At 40.4% G+C, this 24,178-nt stretch overlaps 1 protein-coding gene across 3 annotated transcripts in view; it reads left to right on the forward strand.

Annotated features, from left to right (window-relative positions):
• LOC104609499 (peroxisomal (S)-2-hydroxyacid oxidase GLO4-like) overlaps nucleotides 1-24,178 on the forward strand; it is a 146,430-nt gene that overhangs the window by 104,414 nt on the left and 17,838 nt on the right. For all 3 annotated transcript variants that reach the window (XM_088891203.1, XM_088891202.1, XM_088891204.1), the window contains exon 9: nucleotides 6,602-6,671. In XM_088891203.1, the coding sequence (XP_088747329.1) occupies nucleotides 6,602-6,671 (70 nt within the window). The remainder of the gene's footprint in view (nucleotides 1-6,601; nucleotides 6,672-24,178) is intronic.

Genomic DNA, 24,178 nt, shown 5'->3' on the forward strand with positions numbered 1-24,178 from the left:
GATGATCAGTCAGCTGGGTGATGTGACCTCTCCTTCCAACCCTTCAGGAAATTCTGCTTCTTCTGCATTTGTTCATTCAGGTATAAGGGCTTCTGCCAATCATGCTACCACTTCAGGTAATCTCAACATCCCTTGGATTATTGACTCAAGTGCTTCTGACCATATGACCAATCTGTCTACCTTGTTTGTTTCATATGACTTGCTTCCTGGACGTGATAAAATCACTTTAGCTGACGGTTCACTTGCCTCTATCTCTAGTAAGGAAACCATCAAGGCTATGGATTCCTTGTTCCTACCTTCTACCCTTCATGTACCTAAACTAAATACAAATTTGTTGTCTGTAAGTAGTTTAACCTAGTCACTAAACTGTTGTATAACCTTTTTTCCTTCCTACTATGTTTTTCAGGATCTGGAGTCTCAGAAGGTGATTGGGAGTGGCCATGAGGCGAACGGAATATACCTGCTTGATACTCCGGGACACTGCACTGATCATCTTGGGAATGTTGCTCTCGGATCTGTCTCTTCAGAGTCTGTTAGATTATGTTGTGTCATCGTAGTTTTGGCCATCTGTCTTTTTCTGCCTTGAGTCATCTATTCCCTGAACTGTTTAAGGGAATTAGTTTGTCCAGTCTTCATTGTAAGTCTTGTGAATTGTCAAAGCGTTGTAGAAACAATTATCCTTTGAGCAATGAAAGATCTTTTCCTTTTAATATTGTGCATTCTGATGTGTGGGGGCCTTACCACTTACCCTCCATGGGTGGCTACAAATATTTTATCCTGTTTATTGATGACTTTTCTCGGTTCACTTGGATATTCCTGATGAAATCCCATGATGAAGTTCCAAGACTTGTAAGACAATTCCATCAATTTGTTCTAACCCAATTTGATACCAGGATTAAAATTTTCAAATCTGACAATGCAAAAGAATACTTTGAGAAGAACCTATCCTGCTATCTCTCTGACATGGGGGTTATTCATCAAAGCTCATGTCCTAGGACCCCAGAACAGAATGGGGTTGCTGAGAGGAAAAATAGGCATATTGTTGAAGTTGCAAGAAGTATCTTATTTGCCTCACATGTTCCTACAAGGTTTTGGGGTGATGCTGTTCTTACTGCTACCTACCTTATAAACCGTATGCCATCCAGGGTTTTGGGGTTTAAATCTCCCTTCAATCTCCTTCATCCGGACAAGGACCGTTTTCCTGTTCCTATTCGTGTCTTTGGCTGCACCTGTTATGTACATGTTCCAAGTGTCCAAAGGCATAAATTTGAACCCAAATATGAAAAGTGTATCTTCCTTGGTTATTCCCCCACACAGAAGGGTTACTGTTGTTTGATCCAAAGACTGGCACTCGGTATGTCTCAATGGATGTCACCTTTGATGAGCTTTCCCCCTTTTATGGTTCCTCTCCAGAAGGACATTGTCCATAGGGGGAGGATTTGTCACAGGTGTTTGCTCTTCCTCTTCCTGTCCCTATTGAGTCTCTTGATGTGTCTGCTTCTCCTTCAAATGTATCAAGGGTGGATCAGTCATTCCATTCTCCTTGTCCCAGTACTCTACCTCCTCGTCCTATCCTCAATCCCAAGGTGTATCAAAGGCAAAGATCTAGAAATGTGCAGGTTGTTCCTCCTACAATACATGAGCCTCATACACAACCAGTCACAAATGAGACAACAGGTACAGTTTCAGCACCTTTGGGGTCATCCTTCCCTGACCTTGATATTCCCATTGCTGTTAGGAAAGGAAAACGAAAGTGCACTGCACACTGCATTTCCAAGCACCTTTTTTACAGATTGCTTTCACCTTCATACTTTGCCTATCTCTCTTCTGTTGCTTCTAACCCTATTCCCAGGTCTGTGTCAGAAGCTCTTAAGATTCCAGAATGGAGGGATGCTATGAGATCTGAAATCGATGCCCTACACAAGAATGACACATGGGAAGTGGTGAATTTTCCTGAAGGGAAGGATCCAATCGGTTGCAAGTGGGCCTTTACTATCAAATACTGAGCTGATGGCACCATTGAAAGGTACAAGGCCAGGCTGGTTGCAAAAGGCTATACACAGACATATGGGATCGATTATTTGGAGACCTTTGCACCTGTTGCCAAGATGATATTTGTGAGGGTTCTTCTATCTTTAGCTACTCAATTTGACTGGCCCCTTTATGAATTGGATGTGAAAAATGCAATTCTGAATGGTGAATTACATGAGGAGGTTTATATGTCTCTTCATCCACGGATGTATGCAACTGATATGAAAGGGAAGGTATGCAAGTTGAAGAAATCCCTTTATGGACTAAAACAGTCCCCTAGAGCATGGTTTAAGAGATTTAGAACAGCATTTGTTAACTTTGGTTATGTGCAGACACAGTCTGATCATACTCTTTTTGTGAAGAGGAGTGGACCTCTGGCAGTATACCTCATTGTGTATGTAGATGATATTGTAGTGACTAGTAATGATGTTTCAGGAATTCATGATCTAAAATCTTTTCTCCATACAAAGTTTGAGATTAAAGATTTTGGGGAATTGAGATACTTTCTTGGCATAGAAGTGGCTTGATCCAAGGATGGTATTCTTATCTCCCAAAGGAAGTATGTTCTTGACTTGCTCTCTGAAACTGAAAAGATGGGTGCTAGACCTGTTGCTACTCCTATTGATATGAGTCATAAACTCTCAGCCTCAGAAGGGACATTGTTAGAAGACAAAGGAATTTTTCAGTGACTTCTTGGGAAACTTTTGTACCTATGCATGACTCGGCCAGATATTGCATATGCAGTCAGTTGCATTAGCCAATTCATGCATGCTCCCCGAGACACTCGTATGGCACCAGCAGATAGAATCCTATGTTATTTAAAGGGCTGCCCAGGAAAGGGTATTCTATTTTCCAAGCATGGTCATATGAAACTTGAAGCCTACACCGATGCTGACTGGGCCGAAAACATTGATGACAGATGATCTACTTCTGGGTATTACAGCTTGGTGGCTGGTAATGTTGTTTCTTGGAGAAGCAAGAAACAATTGGTTGTTGTTCGGTCTTCTACTGAAACAGAATACAGGGCCATGGCACATGGAGTTTCTGATTTATTATGGCTAAAATCATTGATGGAAGAACTTGGGGTTGAATATGACAAGCCAATGATGTTGTACTGTGATAATCAGGCTGCCATCAACATTGCTCACAACCCAGTGCAACATGATAGAACCAAGCATATTGAAGTTGATCGACACTTCATTAGGGAAAGGGTCTCTTCGGGTGAAGTGTGTCTTCCTTTCATCACATATGAAGGACAGTTGGCAGATTTTCTCACCAAAGGCATTCCCATAGGCTGTTTACTCTTTCTTGTTGTTTATGTTTTTCTGTAATGGGCCTTATTCTGGGCCCATCCTCCTATATTAAGTTCTTTGTAAATTCTTGCCCAACTAAGGGCCTCCTTGTAATTATTCAAATCTATCTTAATAAAATAGTGTTAGGGTGCTGAGAGAGTGTAGGTTCGAAACTTTCATTCTCAAACCCTCATTGCCGAACTCTCAAGCTCTCCTTTCTCAGTTTTCTTCAATTGACATCTATGCTCAGCTTGAGGGGCAGTGTAGAGAAGATGGGCCGAATGGCCCATAGGCTGTTTATTCTTTCTCATTATTTATGTTTTTCTATAATGGGCCTTATTCTGGGCCCATCCTGTCTATATTATGTTCTTTGTAAATTCTTGCCCAACTAAGGGCCTCCTTGTAATTATTCAAATCTATCTTAATAAAATAGTGTTAGGGTGCTGAGAGAGAGTTAGGTTCGAAACTCTCACTCTCAAACCCTCATTGCCGAACTCTCAAGGTCTACTCTCTTCAGTTTTCTTCAAAGTCTACATGAAGCTGCCTCCTGGCTTCGAAGACAAAGAAAAACCAGGATCAGTGTGTAAATTGAAGAAGTCTCTATATGGGTTAAAACAATCTCCTAGGGAATGGTTCACTCGATTCAGCACAGTTATGAAAAGATTTGGATACTCACAAGGACAGGCAGATCACACCCTATTCATAAAACAGTCAAGGGATGGAAAAAAATCAATCTTGATTGTGTATGTTGATGAAATGGTAATCACAGGTGATGACAATGATGAGATTACGAATCTCAAGGGCCTACTACAATCTGAGTTCAAAGTTAAGGATCTTGGAAAACTTCAGTATTTCCTTGGGATGGAAATTGCTAGAAGCAAAACTGGTATTTTCATTTCTCAAAGAAAATACATCCTAGATCTGTTGAAGGAAACCGGGAAGCTTGGTTGTCGTCCAGCCAACACTCCACTGGAGAAGAATTGGAAGCATAAGATCTCTGAGAATGATCCTCCAGCTAACAAAGAGAGATATCAACGTCTTGTGGGAAAACTAATCTATCTATCACTTACTAGGCCCGATATTGCCTATAGTGTTAGCATAGTTAGTCAGTTTATGCATGCTCCAACCGAGAGACATCAGTGTGCTATTGATCAGATCCTTAGATATTTGAAAGGAACTCCTAGCAAGGGTATATTGTTCAAGAAAAGTGATAACCGGTTAGTTGAGGGATTTGCAGATGCTGATTGGACTGGTTCGGTTAAGGACAGTAAGTCTACTACAGGATATTGTACAAAGGTTTGGGGGAATGTTGTTACATGGTGAAGTAAGAAGCAAACTGTTGTGTCCAGAAGTAGTGCAGAAGCAAAATACAGGGCAATTGCACAAGGGATTTGTGAGTTAGTTTGGCTTGAACGACTACTGTCAGACTTAAATGTTCCACTTGATAGTCCAATGAAACTGTATAGTGACAGTAAGTCAGCAATAGCGATTGTACACAACCCTATTCAACATGATCGAATGAAGCATGTTCGCATTGACAGAAATTTCATCAAATCAGAGATTGAAAGTGGAAAAATTTGTCTATCCTATGTGCCATCTGGATCACAGGAAGCAGACATCCTCACTAAACCATTACTTAGGGTCGGGTTAGAGACAAATGTATCCAAACTGGGAATGATTGATATACATTCACCAGCTTGAGGGGGAGTGTTGGAAAGGGATGACGAGGATTATTCCTTGTGGAATCCGAGTCAAAATCTTTCCTTTTTTTTTAGTTATTTATTTTCTTATTTAGGCTGTGATTATTTTCCTTTTTTAGGCTGTGATTTAGTTTCCTTTTTTTCTTTAGGCTAAATTAGTGGGTTAGTTTCCTAGAATAGCTCTTAGATTGATTCTTAGAAGTTGTATATATTTGTACAGATCTTCTCAATGAAATTAGAACAGAAATCTTCAACCATTTGTTTCTGTTTTCATATTATACATTTGGTCTTTATAAAGTTTTAATGAAATCATGTTATTTATCAAATAAATAAATAAATAAAAATAATCTCCTCTTTATATGGCACGAAGGGTAGAGAAGTACAAAGAAACAAACTTCTCCCGCTAAGATTACTCACTTCATGACACAACTTGTAGATCCTGGAGGCGTTTTGGACATAGGAATAGTTCTCATATGCTTGATTACATATCCCTTAGCTGTTGCTAGGAGCCTAGGAACATATAGTTTCTAGTTTATGTGGCTCCATGAAACTTGATAACCAAGGATGTACATAATGTTTTTCTGCTCCCACTTTGAATATGTCATATCATTAGTCCCAGGCTGTTTAAAGAATCTCTATCTTAAAATTCAAGAAAAAAACATCATGAATATTCCCCTAAATCTGAAACTTCTCAGAATCTAGGACCATGGTTGACCATATGGTTTGACACCATCTGTATGGCCAATGACATCAACAGGGCTTGCAATGATGTACAATGAGTAGAAGGCTCCTTTTCTATTTCCTGCTCTGATACTAAAGTTGTGTTTGCTTGTGTTGCAAAATGCAACGTATTATAGTAAATGAAAACAGGTGTGAAAACCATGAATGTAAATCTGGTTCAGCCATGCACTGGTGTTTGTACTCATCTTGTTTGTTTGTTTAGGCTCAGTTTGGAAGGAGTAAAAATACAAATATGTAGAGTGCAAAACCATGTATTTTGTATTATTTAGTATGTATTTGTACTGGACATATTTGTATTTGTACTCCTTCCAAATGGAGCATCAGGGAACAAATATGGGTAAATTTTTCCACCCATTTGTTTAGACAAATGTCTACAAGTCATTGACTAATTTACATCAATCACAGGTTGTTAAATTTACATCAATTTTGAGAGAACATGAATTTCAATGCATGTTTATATTCTTTTTCAAGGGAAACTTGTATCTCAAACAAATAGACACAAAACTGAACCAGAATGCACATTTCCATTGGTTCAGTGTTTTCATCACAGAAAAATGTAAATTACAAATATTAATATATCTTGAATGGAGAAGGGAAAGAAAAGTGGAAAAGAGAAGATAAGAGGAGGATAAAATGGAGATTTTGATGAAAGTGCAGATAGATCTTGGTTGTCTAGTCAATCTCATTATATGATAAATAATGAATTTACATTATTTTTTTTCTATATTCAACTATTGCTTTATAGCACACTCTTTTTTTTCTGATTCATTTGATATAATATAATTTTATTAGCAATAAAAAAAAGATTGGCTTACAAGGTCAGCACAACCATTGCAGGATATTGGATGGTTGAAATCTGTAACAAACTTGCCAATTCTCATTAAGGGGGTGATCACAGCAGAAGATGGTATATCATGGATTCAGTGGATCCACATTTATCTCATCATTTTTTTAATACTATCCATTATTTCATCATCATCATCATCTAAGCCTTGTCCCAACTATATGGGGTCAGCTACATGAATCTAGTTTCACCATTCCATTATGTTCAATGCTATATGTGGAAAAATAAAGAGGAAGAGAAGAAGAAATGAAGAGGGAGAGAAGAAGAAATACTTCTGTACTGATAATGTGTTGAAAGAACATGTTGAGCATACAGCTTAAATAGAAAAAGATACAAGAGACAAACTCCTAGGATCTCTCTCAATTACTCCTAGAATCTCTCTCAATTAGGGATTGATTAAATCTTTCCCTTAATCCTAGGATATGACTTTCCTAATTTTATTCAAATCTAATCTTTCCTAAATTTATTCAAATCTAATCTTTCCTAAATTTATTCAAATCTGTGATCAATCAAATCTTTCTAAATTTTCAGCAAATCATATCTTTCTTAATTTGCTGCAAATCATATCTTGCCGACACTATATCCATTGTTAAACTATGGTCACTTAAATAATTTCTTATTGCTTCCACACAAATTCAGTCTTCCCTAGCTCTTCTAGCCCCTTCAACTTGTGACAGGTCACTTTTTTCTAACAGGTGCTGTAGATGGCCTTCTATGAACGTGACCAAATCATCTTAATCTATTTTCTCTCATTTGTAACCTACTAGGGCTACCCCTAGGTTCCTTCTTATGACTTCATTTCTAAACTTATCCCTTCTAGTTTTACCAGTCATCAATCTAAGCATTCACATTTTCTACCACACTCATTTTTGTACATATTGTTTCTTTACTACCCAACACTTTGCTCCATACAACACAGCTGACCTTACAATTGTTTTATAGACTTTCCTTTTAGCCGAAGTTGTACTCGCGTATCACATAAGACTCTGGATGCATCCTTCATTTTGTCTATCATGCTATAATTCTATGAGTGACATCCTTCCTCAATCTCTCCTTTGCTATGAATTATTGAACCAAGATAATGGAAGAGGTCACATTGAGTTATCTCTTGGTCTCCAATCCTAAGTGTACCTTGATTTGCAGTCTTATTATTATTTATTAAACTTGCATTGCATATATTCTATTTTAGTCCTTACTTTAAAACCTATTGTTTCTAATGCAATTGTCCATAAACATAATTTTGCATTTAATCTCATTGGTTTCATGAAAGAATACCATGTCATCAGCAAACACTAGGCACCGTGGGACCTCCTTTTGAATGTGTTTAGTCAATTCATCTATGATTAGCACAAATAAATAAGGACCAAGTGTTGAACCTTGGTGAAGACCCACTATAACTGTTGAAAGCTTGTATTTTCCTAAGTATAGTACCGCAGGGGTACTATTGTACTTTTACCCTTTTATTTTTTAGTTGTTGTCGCCCTAGTATATATAACAAAATAGTTGGCGCCTCCAACATGCTTTTTGACTCTCAATCTTTTCTCTTCTCTTCTGCTCTCTCTCTCTCTTCTCTCTATCCTCTCTCTTCCCCTCTTCTCTTCCATCACTGCACTGATAACATGGTATCAAAGCAGAACTGTTAGATCCAAAAGAAGAAATCGAGCACAGCTTCCCTGTCTTCTCCATTCGCCAGATGGAAGGAGAACAGCATGGTTGTCCTGGCTTTTAGTGTCTATGCAACCCCAAATGAGAAGGAACTTTATGTGGGCTGAAACGGCAAATGAAATCTAGGAGCAGGCAAAATCAACCTATTCTGAGTTGCGTCACTATGCAAAGATTTATCAATTACAGGCAGAATCATCCACTTGTAAACAGGGGGAGAAGTGTCTTATGTGTACTACTCCGACTTGACCTCTGTCTGGCAGGAGCTAGATCGTTATCAGAGTGTGGATTGGAAGTGTGATGAAGATGCAAAATTATACAAGAAACTTGTATCTCAGTAGAGAGTGCTTGCCTTTCTACATGGCTTGAATCTGGCATATGAATCCATTAGAGTTCAGATCCTAGGTAGCAAGGATCTTCCCTCTGTCCAGAAAGTTTATGCTCTTGTACAATCTGAAGAAAGTAGAAGGAACTTGATGAACAGTTCTGGAGGGGATGCGGTTGGGTTGGCAGCAAAAAGGAAGTGTGATTACAGGTAGTGGGAACACTTTGAAGAGAGGGGACTCTCAAAAAAGGGCAGATGACAAAGACAAACTGTGGTGTACTCATTGCCAGAAACCCTGACACGCCTGAGATACATGTTGGGATCTCCATGGGAAGCCAAAATGGACTCAAGATTTGAATAAGAAGCAAGGTTCAGATCTGAACAAAAAGTCATGACAGCAAAGTACAAGAAAGAACACTATGGCAAACATGGCCTCTTAGGAAAATCAACCCCCCATTACTACTGTGACACCGACTCACGTCTCTAGATCTGACCCAAGAGAGGATATTATTAATTCCTTCTGTGACCATTTAGAACTCTATGGTAGAGCAATTCGTTAGATGGATGCTCCTCCCTCAACGTCATTTGCGTCTACATCAGGTAACTCTGCCACAACCTTTCGTGTAGCATCTCATACCCTTGACACTCCCTGTATCATTGATTCTGGAGCGTCTAAACACATGACCGGTGCGTCCTCTTACTTTCAAACCTATCACCTCCTTTCTGGAAGAGACAAGGTGAGACTAGCTGATGGATCATATACTACTATAGCTGGTCAAGGAACCATTTCTCTTCCTTTTGGCCTTACACTCTCTGATGTTTTACATGTCCCTAAAAATTTCCCATTAATTTGGTCTCAATTAGTAGTATTACAAATTCCTTAAACTGCTCAATTACCTTTTCCCTTCTTACTGTGTGATCTAGGATCTGGCCTCGGGGAAGACAATCGGTAGAGGATGTATGGTGGATGGACTTTACATGCTGGAGAATAAGGCTGGTCTTCAAGTCATAGAGTCTAAGAGTCAGTCCTGTAAGAGTCAAGTCTATTTATGGCATTGTCGTCTTGGTCATTTATCTTTTGAGTCTTTAAAGTGGTGTTTCCAGAATTGTTTAAGTCAGTGTCAGCTTCAGATTTTTCTTGTCAAACTTCTCAATTGAGTAAGCAATGTAGAACTCATTTTCCCTCAAAGAATAATAAATCTGAATTTCCTTTTCACATTGTTCATTCTAATGTGTGGGGCCCGGTTACTTTACCATCTAAGAGTGGCTACAAGTATTTTATTACCATTATTGATGATTATTCTAAATATACATGGGTATATCCCATGCGGACAAGGGATGAAGTACCAAAAATTATCCAAGACTTTCAGCGGATGATCTTCACCCAATTTCAAACTGAAATCCAAATTTTTCAATCAGATAATGCCAAAGAGTATTTTCATAGTGATCTCACGGAATTTTTTGCTTCACGTGGTTCACTTCACTATAGCTCTTATGCCCGAACACCACAACAAAATGGTGTTGCCAAAAGAAAAAACTGACACCTCCTTGAAGTGGCCCGGGGTTTACTTATCCATATGAATGTCCCAAAACGATTTTGGCTTGAGGTTGTCCTTTGTGCTACCTATCTCATCAACCGTATGCCCTCTCGTCGGTTAGAGTGCAAAGCCCCACATCAGCTTCTTTTTCCTAAGGCTCCCCTTCTTTCCATTCCTCCTCGTGTGTTTGGTTGTCGTTGTTTTGTCCAAAATCTGTCCTCACTCAAAAGGGATACCATTGTTTTAATCCTGTTTCTCGGAAGTTTTATGTTTCCATGGACGTCTCTTTCTTTGAGATTGAGCCTTTTTTCCCTGTTTCTCCTCAAGGGGAGTGTAGGAATGAGGAAAAACTGGTCTAGCTCCCTCCTCTTCCTGATCCTCCTCCTTTTCGTTTCTTCTTTCGTTGTCACAAAGGCCAACCAAGTTCAAGAGCTATGGAGAACCTAGAAGCTATACCTCCAATGCCATCTATTAGAATACACAAATCAGGGGTATTTTGGTCATTTGGGTTTATCTATTTGAAAGGTCTATTTTATTTAAGTTTAAATTATGTGTCCCATCACTTATGAGGGACAATATGGTCTTTCTTGTAACTATGTTATTGGACATAAATACAAGTGGGTCGGCTAGAGGTGGACTGATTTTCTTAATCTGGCCGAACCCCTCTTCTTCTTCTTTCTCTTCTTCTTCTTTCTCCTCTTCTTCTTCTCTACTTTAACCTAGAATCGAATAGGGATTCCACATGGTATCAGAGCAATAAAACCAAGTCCTCTTTTCCCTTTTTTTCTTTCCTCACTGTTTGTCTTCTTCCTGGGTTCGCCGCAAACTATTTCAGCTTTCTTCAATTTTCTTCTAGCCTGAGTGGAAGCTCAACAAGAGGCCAAAAAAGGAGTGGTTGTTTAGTGATTTTGGAAGTGAGTATGCCTCCAGTTACTGTGGTGGTGGTCGTTGAGGTCGTGTACTAGATGCCCTCTATTCTGTGATACGAAGAGGGCTGTTTGTGAACAGGTATGAGCAGTTCTGTTTTTTGCCCAAATAGTAGACTATAAATGCTGTGTTTTGGTTCAAAATATTTTTTTTGTGGAGGTTTGAAGTGATTAGTATGCATATCAGCCTTGTTCTTCTCTGTTTTTACCTCATATGTGTGCTGAAAGTAGAGTTTTTCGACTGCTGAAGTTCACGACAACAGTGGTGTGGTGGTGGTTGTACTGTGTTGAATGGTGTGTGGGTGATTCTGAATAGTTGAAAGTGAAACCTTGTGTCGTGTGGTGGTGTTTATACTGATTTCTGTGTTTGGTTTAATGGCTGAGTGACTTCAGCCCTTGTATTTGGTGTGTGAATGGTTTTGTAGTGTGCAGTACAGGTGTTTGATTTAATGACTGAGTGATTTCAGTTTTTGTATTTGATGTGCAATGTGTATTTGAAGAAGTTGGTGGTGCTGAGAGTGAGATAAGTTTTGCGGAATGCGTGAAGTTGTGCTGAATATTTGAAGGTGAATTAGTTAAGATGGCATCGATTGGAGATGGGAATGACAATAAAACAAGCGTTATGATTCCTCCAGATTACCTAAATGTTCAAATGACATCTATTAAGTTGAATGGTGAGAACTATGTGTCGTGGGCAAAATCTGTGAAGGTGTTTTTAAAGGCCAAGAAAAAAGTAAAACATGTGAGATAAGAGAAACCCTCCTCTGATTCTCCGGGGTTTAGTGACTGGGAACAGGAAGATGCACAAATAATGACATGGTTGTGGAATAGCATGGAACAAAAAATTAGTGTGAACTTTATGTTCCTAGATACAACTAAAGAAATCTGGGATCATGCTAAGAAACTGTACTCCGGACAAGACAATACAACTAGGGTGTATCAGTTGTACCAAGAGTACTTTAATCTGAAGCAAGGCAGTCAAAGTTTGGAGGAATACTATGCAAGTCTGAGGAATATCCGAAATGAGCTCAATGTGTATCATCCTCTGACACAGGATGTTCAGATTCAGCAACAACAGCGTGAGCAGCTTGATGTGACAAGGTTTCTGGTGGGTTTGAAGGCTGAATATGAGCCTGTTCGTGCACAAATACTGGGGGGTCTGCTCTTCCCTCACTTGAAGAAGTTTTTGCCCGTCTCAGGAGGACATCTATTGAGTCTATAGAGCATTCTTCTCTCTCAAACAGATCTAGTTTTGTGGTGACTAGAGGGGGAGGCCATGGAAATAGAGGTGGTGGTGGTGTTTGTGGCCACCGTGGTGGTCCCATGTTTCACCGTGCTGGTGGCCGGAGTGGAGGTCGTGGTAAAGGAAGAAGTAATGCCCCTAGGATGTGTACACACTGTGGATTAGAGGAGCACACGGTTAATTTCTGCTATAATTTACATGGTCCACCCAACACTTGGGTTAACCATGCTATGACTAAGGGTAGTGGTACAATTACTAAAAGTCAGCAAACTGACCCGATTCCCTCCACATCTAATGGTGCTTCTGGAAAGGAGATGGTGAGTGTACCCCGTGCAGTATATGAGTAGTTCCTTCAGACATCTCAGCAGAACACAGCTACCCTTGCCCATTCAAGTATGGCTTGCTTGGCTTCCAAGCCTTCACCCTGGATTATTGACTTCGGAGCCTCGAACCATATGTCTGGGACTCCTAATGTATTTTCTTCTCTTTCTCGGTCCTCCACATCTCAAACAGTTACTCTTGCTAATGGTTCTACATCTCCCATCTGTGGTGTTGGTGATGTTGATCTCTCCTCCTTGTCTTTATCATCTGTTTTATATGTTCCCAAGTTCCCCTTTAACCTTATGTTTGTTAGTAGATTAACCAAGTCACTTAATTGTTCCATAACCTTTTATCCCTCTTCTCATGTGTTTCAGGATCTCAAGACGGGGATGAAGATTGGTGGAGGGCATGAGGCAGGTGGATTGTATTACCTTGATGGTGGTGGCCCTCCAGTAGCTTTTCAGTCTTCTCTTACTCCTCTTCAATGGCACTACAGACTTGGTCATCCTTCTCTTAAGGCTCTAAAGTTGATGGTTCCTTCCTTGAGTCATCTTTCATCTTTGGATTGTGAGTCATGTCAGCTTGGGAAACATCATAGAGTCTCTTTTAGTCCAAGAGTTGATAGTCGTGTCTCGAGTCCTTTTTCTTTAGTTCATTCTGATGTCTGGGGTCCGATCAAAGTGATGTCATACAATGGCTATAAGTATTTTGTAATTTTTGTTGATGACTTTTCAAGGATGACATGGATTCATCTTATGAAAGATCACAGTGAAGTGTTTTCTATTTTTCAAAAATTTTATGCTGAAATACGTACCCAATTTGGTGTTCATATTAAAATTCTTCGCTCCGACAATGCCAAAGAGTACACCTCAATACCATTTCAGCAATACTTAGAGCACCATGGGATAATTCATCAAACTTCTTGTGCCTACACCCCACAACAGAACGGTGTAGCTGAATGGAAAAATTGACATCTCCTTGAAACTGCTTGGTCTTTGATGCTTAATATGAATGTCCCAAAGCATTTTTGGAGTGATGCTGTCCTCACATCTTATTTTCTCATCAATCGGATGCCCATGTCCATCCTTGGAAGTCAATCCCCCTTCTCGGTGTTGTTTCCCACCTTGTCTCCATTTCCTCTCACCCCAAGAGTCTTTGGATGTGTTTGTTTTGTTCAAAACTCGGGGCCTGGTTTAGACAAGTTAGATGCACGAGCTATTAAGTGTATCTTCCTTGGCTACTCAAGGACTCAGAAAGGGTATAAGTGTTATAACCCTAACTTCCATAAGTCATTTGTGTGTTCCGATGTCACCTTCTTTGAATCAGTTCCTTTTTTCTCGAATACTATGGTTTCTTCTCCTTCCTTCCTACGTAGTTCCTCTTCCTGTCCTTGTTGCGGATCCCCTTCCCGTGGTTCCCATTCCAGTTGCAGATTCACCTCCCATGCCAGTTACTACTGAGAGGCCACCAATCAAACACGTGTATACTCACAGAAGAGCACCGGCCCCTCCTCCAATTCAGCCCTCGTCGACAGATCCTGCCATTGCTTCTTCTCCCTTAGACCTTGATCTTCCTATTGCCCTGCGGAAAGGTAAACACACTTGTACTTCTCATCCTATTTCACACTATGTTTCAGATGCTCACCTTTTTGCTTCTCATCGCAACTTTATATCATTGTTATCATCTGTTTCCATTCCCAAGACTGTCCAGGAAGCCCTTATCTCCCCAGGGTGGCGGCAAGCCATGGAAGAGGAACTCTCTGCTCTACAACACAATCACACGTGGGAACTTACTGCTCTTCCTCCTGGTAAGCATGTTGTTGGGTGTAAGTGGGTCTACACAGTGAAGTATCTTCCTGATAGCAGTGTGGAGCGATTGAAGGCCAGGTTAGTGGCCAAGGGCTATTCTCAGCTGTATGGTGTGGACTATATGGAGACATTTTCTCCTGTGGCTAAAATTGGTTCAGTTTGGGTGTTGATTTCATTAGCTGCTATGTATGATTGGCCTCTTGTGCAACTGGACATCAAAAATTCTTTCCTACATGGTGATCTCATTGAGGAAGTGTATATGGAGCAACCGCCAGGGTTTGTTGCTCAGGGGGAGGATGGTAAGGTTTGTAGACTCAAAAAGGCAATTTATGGACTGAAACAATCTCCACGCGCATGGTTTGGGAGGTTCAGTGAAGTAGTGAAAGAATTTGGGATGAAACAGTGTCAGGTAGACCATTCTGTGTTCAACCATGACTCAAAAGATGGGAAAATCTTGCTAGTGGTGTATGTGGATGATATTGTCATAACTGGGAGTGACAGTAACGGGATTGACATGCTGAAGAAATTCCTACAGGACCACTTCAATACGAAAGATTTGAGTAAGCTGGAATACTTCCTGGGAATAGAAGTTGCATGGTCAAGGCATGGAATTAACTTATGTCAAAGAAAATATGTTCTTGACCTAGTTGAAGAAACAGGACTGTTAGGTGCTAAACCAGCAAAGATTCCTATGGAACTTAATGTCAAGTTTAGTGTTGATGCAGGTGAAGAGTTTGATGATCCTAGAAGATATAGGAGGTTGGTGGGAAAGTTGAATTATCTGACTATTACCCGACCAGATATATCATTTGCTGTGAGTATGGTGAGTCAGTTTATGCAACATCCTCGGATTCCTCATTGGGAAGCAGTTCTAAGGATTATTAGGTACCTGAAGGGTGCTCCAGGTCGTGGTTTGCTATACCGAAGTGGAGGGACTCTTGAAATAGTAGGGTATACAGATGCTGATTGGGTTGGTTCTATATCAGACAGGAGATCAACTACAGGGTATTGTACCTTCCTTGGTGGCAATCTTGTAACTTGGAAGAGCAAGAAACAAATAGTGGTGGCAAGGAGTAGTGCAGAAGCTGAGTATAGAGCTATGGCTCATACTACATGTGAACTAGTATGGTTGAAGAACTTGCTACAAGAGATGGGGTTTTCGGTTGACAAACCCATGAGACTATATTGTAATAACCAAGCTACTATTCACATCTCTTCCAACCCAGTCTTCCATGAGAGAACCAAACATATTGAGGTCAATTGTCACTTTGTGAGAGAGAAAGTGAAAAGTGGAGTGATAACCACATCTCATGTGAGATCAGGAAATCAGTGGGCGATCTCTTTACAAAGGGATTGTCTCGGGGCAGAGTAGATTATATTTGTGACAAGCTGGGACTATATGACATATACTCTCCAGCTTGAGGGAGAGTGTTAGAATATACAAATTAGGAGTATTTTGGTCATTTGGGTTTATCTATTTGAGAGTGAAAGGTGTATTTTATTTGAGTTTAAGTTATGTGTCCCATCACTTATGAGGGACAATATGGTCTTTCTTGTAACTATGTTATTGGACATAAATACAAGTGGGTCGGCTAGAGGTGGACTGATTTTCCTAATCTGGCCGAACCCCTCTTCTTCTTCTTTCTCCTCTTCTTCTTCTCTACTTTAACCTAGAATCGAATAGGGATTTCACACCATCAAACTCCCCAGGGCAGATCATACTCACTCAGGTATCTTGGTTCCTATCGATGTCCCTGATCTTATTGCTATTGATACCTCTTTTGCTAATGACCTTGACCTTCCTATTGCTCACAGGAAAGGTGTTAGATCTTGCACCACTAAACACCCCATTTCTCACTTTCTTTCCTATGAAAACATTTCACACTCTTTTCGGGCCTTTCTCACTTCCATTGACAGTGTTCCTATCCCTAAGAATGTGGTAGAAGCTCTTTCAATACCTGAATGGACAGATGCTACGAAGGAAGAAATTAATGCTCTACATAAAAATGGCACATGGGAACTAGTAGATCTTCCTAAGGGAAAGGATCCAGTTGGATGTAAATGGGTGTTCATAGTCAAACATAGGGCTGATGGCACTGTGGAGAGGTATAAAGCTCGTTTAGTGGCAAAGGGGTTTACACAAGTGTATGGAGTTGATTATGTAGAGACTTTTGCACCCGTTGCCAAGATGAACTCCATTAGAGTCCTGTTCTCCCTTGCTATTAATCTTGACTGGGATCTACATCAGCTTGATATCAAGAATGCATTCCTGAATGGTGACCTTGAAGAGGAAGTTTACATGGTACAACCCTCTGGTTTTTGGGCTCAAGGCAATGAACAGAAAGTGTGCTGGTTGAAGAAGCCTTTATACGGGCTGAAACAATCATCGAGAGCCTAGTTCAGCAAGTTCCATGCAGCGGTTCAACAGAAAAGATACAAGCAATGTCAATCTGATCACACATTGTTTGTGAAAAGAGGGGAAGGGAAAATTGCTGCTCTGATAATATATGTTGATGATATAATTATCACTAGCGATTGGAAGGATGAAATCCAAAAGTTGAAGATTTTTCTTCCTATACAGTTTGAAGTAAAGGATCTAGGTCCTCTAAGATACTTTCTTGGAATTGAAGTTGCTCGCTCACAAAAGGGTATCTTCATTTCCCAAAGGAAGTATGTCCTAGATCTACTCCAGGATACAGGAAAATTGGGAGTGAAGCCAATTGATTCCCCTATTGATCCTAACCACAAATTAGGTGGCTGCCAAGGTGAACCTATCAAGAATGTGAAATAGTTTCAGACTTATAGGAAGATTGTTATATCTTTCTATGACCCACCCCGACATTGCTTATGGAGTTGGTGTTCTTAGCCAGTTCATGCATGCTCCCAAGACCACTCACCTTGAAGCAGCAGAAAAAGTTCTTAGATATCTTAAGAAGTTCTCAGGCACTGGTTTGTTGTTTCAAAAGCATGGACATCTGAAATTTGAAGTGTACACTGATGCAAATTGGGCAGGATCCCTAAGTGACAGAAAGTCAACTAGTGGCTACTATGCCTTCATAGGAGGAAACCTAGTTACCTGGAGAAGCAAAAAGCAGAATGTGGTAGCTAGATCCAGTGCTGAAGCTGAATATCGGGCAATGGCTTATGGAGTGGCTGAAATTATGTGGCTAAAGAATCTGTTGAGTGAGTTGGGTTTTCCAGTGAACAGACCTATGACCCTATTATGTGATAACAAAGCAGCCATAAAATTGCTGCTAATCCAGTGCTGCATGATTGAACTAAACACATTGAAGTCGACAAACACTTTATCAAAGAGAAAGTTATCACAAGGGAAGTGTGTACTCCTTATGTCAGCTCTGAGGATCAACTTGCAGACATCTTTACAAAAGGGCTACACCATTCATGGCATTATGACTTATGTGACAAGTTGGGCATGATTGACATCTATGTCCCAACTTGCAAACATCTTTTCCTAAGTATAGTACCGTAGGGGTATTGTCGTACTTTTACCCTTTAATTTTTTAGTTGTTGTCGCCCTAGTATATATTACAAAATAGCTGGCGCCTACAACATGCTTTTTGACTCTCAATCTTTTCTCCTCTCTTCTGCTCTCTCTGTTCTCTCTCTCCTCTGTTTTCTCCTCTTCTCTTCCATCACTGCACTGATAACAGTAACTATAAAATCTGATGTCTCTCCCACATGATGTTTTAAAAAACGACCCAAAATGGAATCACTTTTGCCTCTAGGTCATGGATTAGCAGTTTAACCACCTGCATTGACCTGTAATGCCATAATAATGATAATGTCTTGAATAAACAATTGGTTTAAATTGCATCAGAAGTAGATTGTTATTGATTACATCTCAGTAAACGAATTTGTCTGTTTCTTTCTTCTCTTTTTTTTTAATATAAGAAAGGATGATAAGTGTTAAATGAATTTGCTTCTTCATTTTCTTAATTGATTACATCTCGGTAAAGAACATTTATGACGAGAGAGAGAGAGAGTTTGTTGCCCATTCATTGATTTGAACTGTTATAAATGAGACAGAAATGGTTTGCTGCCATTTATTAATTTAAATTTAGAAGTCAAAAGATCAAATAATGCCACATTTTTCAAAGAGAAATGCCCATGAAACGTCATCTGGGTCGAACAATTTAACAGTTTGAACTACCAGGTCAATCGTTTATTGAACATTTCAACTGTTTTTTTAAATGCTGGGTCATATCATAAACAAAATCAGATTAATGACCTGTTTCCAGGTTGGACAGTTAAACCATCTAGGTAAATGAGGGTTTGAAAACATTGCTCCCACGTGAAGAGTAGAAAAGTGAAGGAGACGGGGATGGCGCAAGAGCAAGAACAAGAGTTCCAAAGTATGGAGAAATGTAGGTTGAGGGTGGAGATAGAGGCAAAGAGACTTAGTATGGAATTCTTAGAAGCTGGAAAGACAGGTCTAAAGATTAGGGAAGTTGGAAAAGGAATGGTTTTGGGAAAAGGGAAAGTGATTGTGTGGTTGAAGGGCTTCATTGAGATTGTTTGTCTAGCAGCCAGAAAATCGAAGTTGTAGAACTCTCTACACACATACAAAAGAACCCCTTTTTCAGTGACTCGATAGGGGAGAGAAAGTATGAACAGGTAGAGTTGTAAAATAGGCCAAGCTACCCATGGGAGCCACGACATGACCCTTGGGACTGGGCTAGAACAAGGGTTTTGGGCAGTGGCATGGCCCGACACATCATTTAATCATTTTATAATAGCATTTTTTCAATTCCATTTAATCATTTTATATTTTTATTGTATGAATTGATTATTCATATGGAATAAAATTTTAAGATGATTTTATTTTCAAATTGCTGTTGCAATCATTGAATTTGTCATTTTCTCCCTCAACTTTTCATTATTTTTTTATAATTTTTTGAAATTTTGATCTTTTATAGTGAAAACAAAAAAAAGAAAGAAAATAAAATAACATAGGTCAGCCCAGCCCGGTCTGGCCTAAGGCCCGTGGGCCACAGGCCTAGGCTCGTGTTGAGCCCCAACCCCAACTTGAATGGGCCACACGGCCTGCTACAGTGCGGGTGGCATGAAAATGTGGCATTACACCACCATGAACAGCCTCCGGATCTGCTACCCACTACTTGTTTCCACCTCCCTACCCATGGGACAAAACATCTACTCATTGGGAATATCTCCCTATGAATGAAAAGGGAGATATTCTTGAAGGAATGAGAGATCCATCATATGGATAGCCGAACCCTACAGGTAGGTTAGGCGAAATTTCAAAAATTTCCTCTCCCCTCATCTGGGAATTGCATTCCCTGTTTTAGAAAATCTGCATTTTCAAGGATCAATCTTGAACCCTAAATCGAACCAGATCTGAAAACAGAAGCAAGAGAGGGATATACCTGATACGGGGAAACAATATCTCCCAATGGAGGTGTTTACGCCCAAGGAAGGAACCAAAGACTGCTCCCACTGAAGATGGCGCAGTGTAGGATGGAACAGAATCAGCAGTGTTCTTCCAAAGAACTAGATCCTTCACAAGAATCAGCTGGACGACACGTGAGCACTACTTCCAATCAGCCCTTTCACAAAGGACTGATATCAAGAACCGTTCTTGATCACTCCTACTGTCGTGGAGCACTGGCAATGGCGGCGGCGGCAGGGAGAAATCAGCGCAGTCTTACTGGAGGCTGTTTTCTCTCTTCTGTAATCTCTTCTCTGTAGGTGAGAATGTGATCTTCTAATAGGCTGCCGCCCCCTCCTCCTTTTATAACCTTAAAGGGATCAGCTCCTAATCCCATTAGGAGTTGCTGATCCAAATCATATTTGGATCTGAATTCCCCTTAAGTGATAAGGATAGACCCTTATATTATCTGCAGATTAGATCAGCCCTCTCCTAATCTTATCAGAAGGTTTTCAGGTCTGAATCTATATTCAGATTTGGACTCTCTGAGTGGATAGGGATAAGACCTTATCCTATCTGCTAATCTAATCTCAAATCTGCCCCCTTCTTTAACTGATCAAATCAGGCCAGTTCGAAATGGGCTTTAGGCCCAATAAGTATATGTGCTCACTTAGCCTTCCAAACTGCTGCCCAGTTTGGCTTCCTTGTATGGTGTGGGACCCAAGCATTGATCTACACATCAGCCACAAGGGTTCGGCCCAGCCTTTGTTACAAGGCCTAGCCGAATTCACTGGAAAGCCCAGTGAACCCCTTGAGCCCATCACATGGACTCTACGGGCCCAACACTTACACTAAGTGGTCCCTGGGCCAAGCCACCTTGTAACACCCAGGGACTATGGGCAGATGCAAGATTAGCCCATTAGGTATTACCCTCAATGGTCTTACACTTAACCTCTCAGCCCATAATGACCATACACTACCCGACAAGAGAGGACCTCTCCCTCGGCTGCAAGAAACAGTGCTGCACTCTCTACTCACATGGATCCCGGGAATTAAAACCTTTTGCAAACGTTTGAAACCGTAACATATATACTTTTATATCTCATATAAAATATATTTTGCAAAACAAATCTCAACAATTGAAATCGGCTGCCAGCAGTCTTGGTTTCCATCAAAGAGAGTGCATCCCGATCATTACCTTTGTCCGACAAAGGGGCTGATCCTGTCACTATGATCACCCACTCAGATGAATTCTCGGACTGTCCCAACATACCCAAGTTTTGACCCCCGCTAAGGATCTCACTGAGGCATATCAAAGACAGACCAATCCGACACCTAGTGCAGTATCATAACCGAGTCTAGGGGTCAGGTGTAACTTTCCAGTTTTTCCCATCAATCTCCAAGGTCCAGGGCAATACTGGAAATCTGGTCCGGTTCAAAGATTCAATTAATCCTACACTGCATGTGCCTTGGGCCTCACCCTGGCAGCTGAGACAGGCCACCCCAACATTTGGCAGCACACCAATGTCAGCCTTGGCAGGATAAATCTCTCCAGACTTATCCAACGGCTGTGAACATTCTAAACTAACACAAGTCTCAATAAGTGTCCAGTTTAAGGGTATTACATAGAAACACACCACTATAACATGAATCAAATATGTACTTTATTCATTTACAATAAATGTCATAACGTACATCAATCTGATTGGAGCTAAGGGCATACACTGTCTAACAATTCCCAATGTGCAGTTGTTATATCCCACGGGTAGGAATGTGGGAACAAGTAGTGGGTAGCAGATCCGAGCCCCTATGAACAGGTATATGGAATCAATTTTTCCTTGGGTTATGGTGATTTAGTGATTTAATTTAGTTTATAGGTATGTTATTTAATTGCATAAATGGTCGGTTAGTAGTTTAAGTGTGTGAAAGTAGTTTTTTTATTGTTTTTTTTTGCTGTAAGTGTTGTCTAGCAGTTTGGCCCTTGGCAGTGTAGCACCAGTGAGTGGTGACTAGTAGTTTTTTCTTGGATTGCAATTGGAGTGAAATCAACTTTATGGTTTCATCTAATAGTGAGGTTAAAATCTGATGTAGGGTTACCACAGGACTATACGACTGTTTAAATGACATCTATCAAACTTAATGGTCTCAATTATGTACCCTAGTCAAAGTCTGTTGAGGTATTTCATCTTACTAAAGGTGAATTAAAATATATTAAGGATGGCAAGCCAAAAAAGTGGATCTGATGAGTACAATGGAACAATATGACATTACTATGGAACAATATGGAGAATCACAGTGGTGTTGATCTTATGTTTCTAGACATTTCTAAGGAGATCTAGGATCATGCAAAGCAACTTTATTTAGGACAGAATAATATAACAAGGATATACCAACCATATCAAGATTATTTTACTCAACATAGTGACAAGAGTGTAGAAGAGTATTGTGTAGCCTTGAAGAGTCTAAGGAATGAATAAATTTGTATCAACCCATGTAGAAGGTGCAACAGGAACAAAGAGAACATATGGACTAGATTGTTGTCGTGGGTTCCACGTGGCATTTCACTGCATCCTTAGTTGTCGTGGGTTCCACGTGTCCTCAGGCATACGTGGGCCTCGCCATGGGCTCGGCTTGGGTTCGTCCTAACCCGGGCCACGAGCAAGTTTGCAGGCTGTGAGTTCACTGCACACCTTAGCGGATGTAGATTCATCGCATGTTCAGGTGGGCTTGGGGCTCTTGGAAGGGTTCAGCTATGGTTTCTTTGGGTTCTGACGCTAACTTGCCTCGGTGATCCGCGGGTTTATCGCGATTATTGTGATACGTATTGCGAGTTCATCGCAAGGATGCTGGTGTACTGCGGGTTCATTGCAGCGTAGGGGTTGGTTGTGAGCTGCTCGCGTGCACTTTTATGGTGTTAATCTTGATGTTTGGTGTTCTCTAAGGGTCTGAGTGAGCGCTACATACCTACATTAGAAGAGCTTGATGTTTGGTTCATCACAAGGATGCTGCTTGCATGCTCAAATTCTAGATAGTAGTGGCATCCCATCTCTCTCAAAAGTGTTTTTCCACATTAGAAGAGCTTCTAATCCATAGAATGATAACACTTTCATGTCAAAGAGGTCTTCTTTAGCCGCTAGTAGAGGAGGTGGTACTCGTGGTAGAGGAGTTGGATGTGGAGCTAGAGGTGGTTGTGGTGGTGGTATAAAAAGAGTAGAGGCAGTACATCTCTATAGTGGCATTATCTGATTTTTTTCTCTCTTTCTATGCTGAGATTCAAGATTACTTTGGTGTTTTTATTAAAATGTTTCATTCTAGTAATGCAAAGGAATACTTTCAAGGACCCTTTTAGTTGTTTTTGATTCTCATGGAATTATCCATCAATCTTATTGCTCACACACACCCCAACAAAACAGTGTGGAAGAACAGAAGAATACACTTGCTTGTTATAGTTTGATCTCTCTTAATTCAAATGTTTGTCCCTAAAGTTTATTGGAATTATGTTGTGATTACGTCTTGCTTCCTTATAAATCGTATGCCTTCATCTGTTCTTAGTGATGAGACCCCTTTTTCCTCATTATCTCCTTTTCCTTTTCATCCTTGTATCTTTGGTTGTCTGTTTTGTTCCCAGATTTGGTCCTGGGTTGGATAAGCTAGAACCTCATGCTTTAAGTGTGTCTTTTTGGGATATTCTCAAAACCAAGAAGTTTATAAATGTTATAGTCCTTCCCTTCGTTGATATTTTTTCCCTTTCGAATGTTTCACTTTTGAGAATGTACCATTTTTTTCTGCAACAATTTCCCATATCTTCTCTTCTTTCGCTGCCTCTTCGTCTTCCTACTGCAGAGGTTTCCTTGTCATCAATTGATCCACTGGCTCCCACTGTTGAGGCTACTCCATGAGCACCCATTCATAGAGTGCATGCCAAAAGACCATGGGGAAATTTTCTCTAGCCATGATCCACTTTATCCTCAGTGATCCAACTGACATCGACTTTCCCATTACCCGTTGGAAAGGTAGGTGTACTTATACTGGTCATCCCATTTCCTGTTATGTGTCATTTTCTTACTTATCTCCCTCCTACTAGTGGTTTGTCTCTTCTTTCTTCTGTATCCATTCCCCGTTTTTTCCAGGAAGCCCTTGCCTCACTAGAGTGGAAGAAGACGATGGATGAAGAGGTTTATGCTCTTAAGTCTAACCACATCGAGGAACTCACCTCCTTGCCTCTTGAAAAACAACTGAACAAGTCCGTGGACCTTCAAACAAGTGATAAGGGAAGTGGAAAAGGTTGCAAGGGAGGTAAAGGCTGAACTCAAATGGGTTAGAAGGAGTGCAAATGGGCT

This window comes from Nelumbo nucifera, chromosome 7 (assembly GCF_055504915.1).
Source record: "Nelumbo nucifera cultivar China Antique chromosome 7, China Antique-T2T, whole genome shotgun sequence".
Classification (NCBI taxonomy): Eukaryota; Viridiplantae; Streptophyta; class Magnoliopsida; order Proteales; family Nelumbonaceae; genus Nelumbo; species Nelumbo nucifera.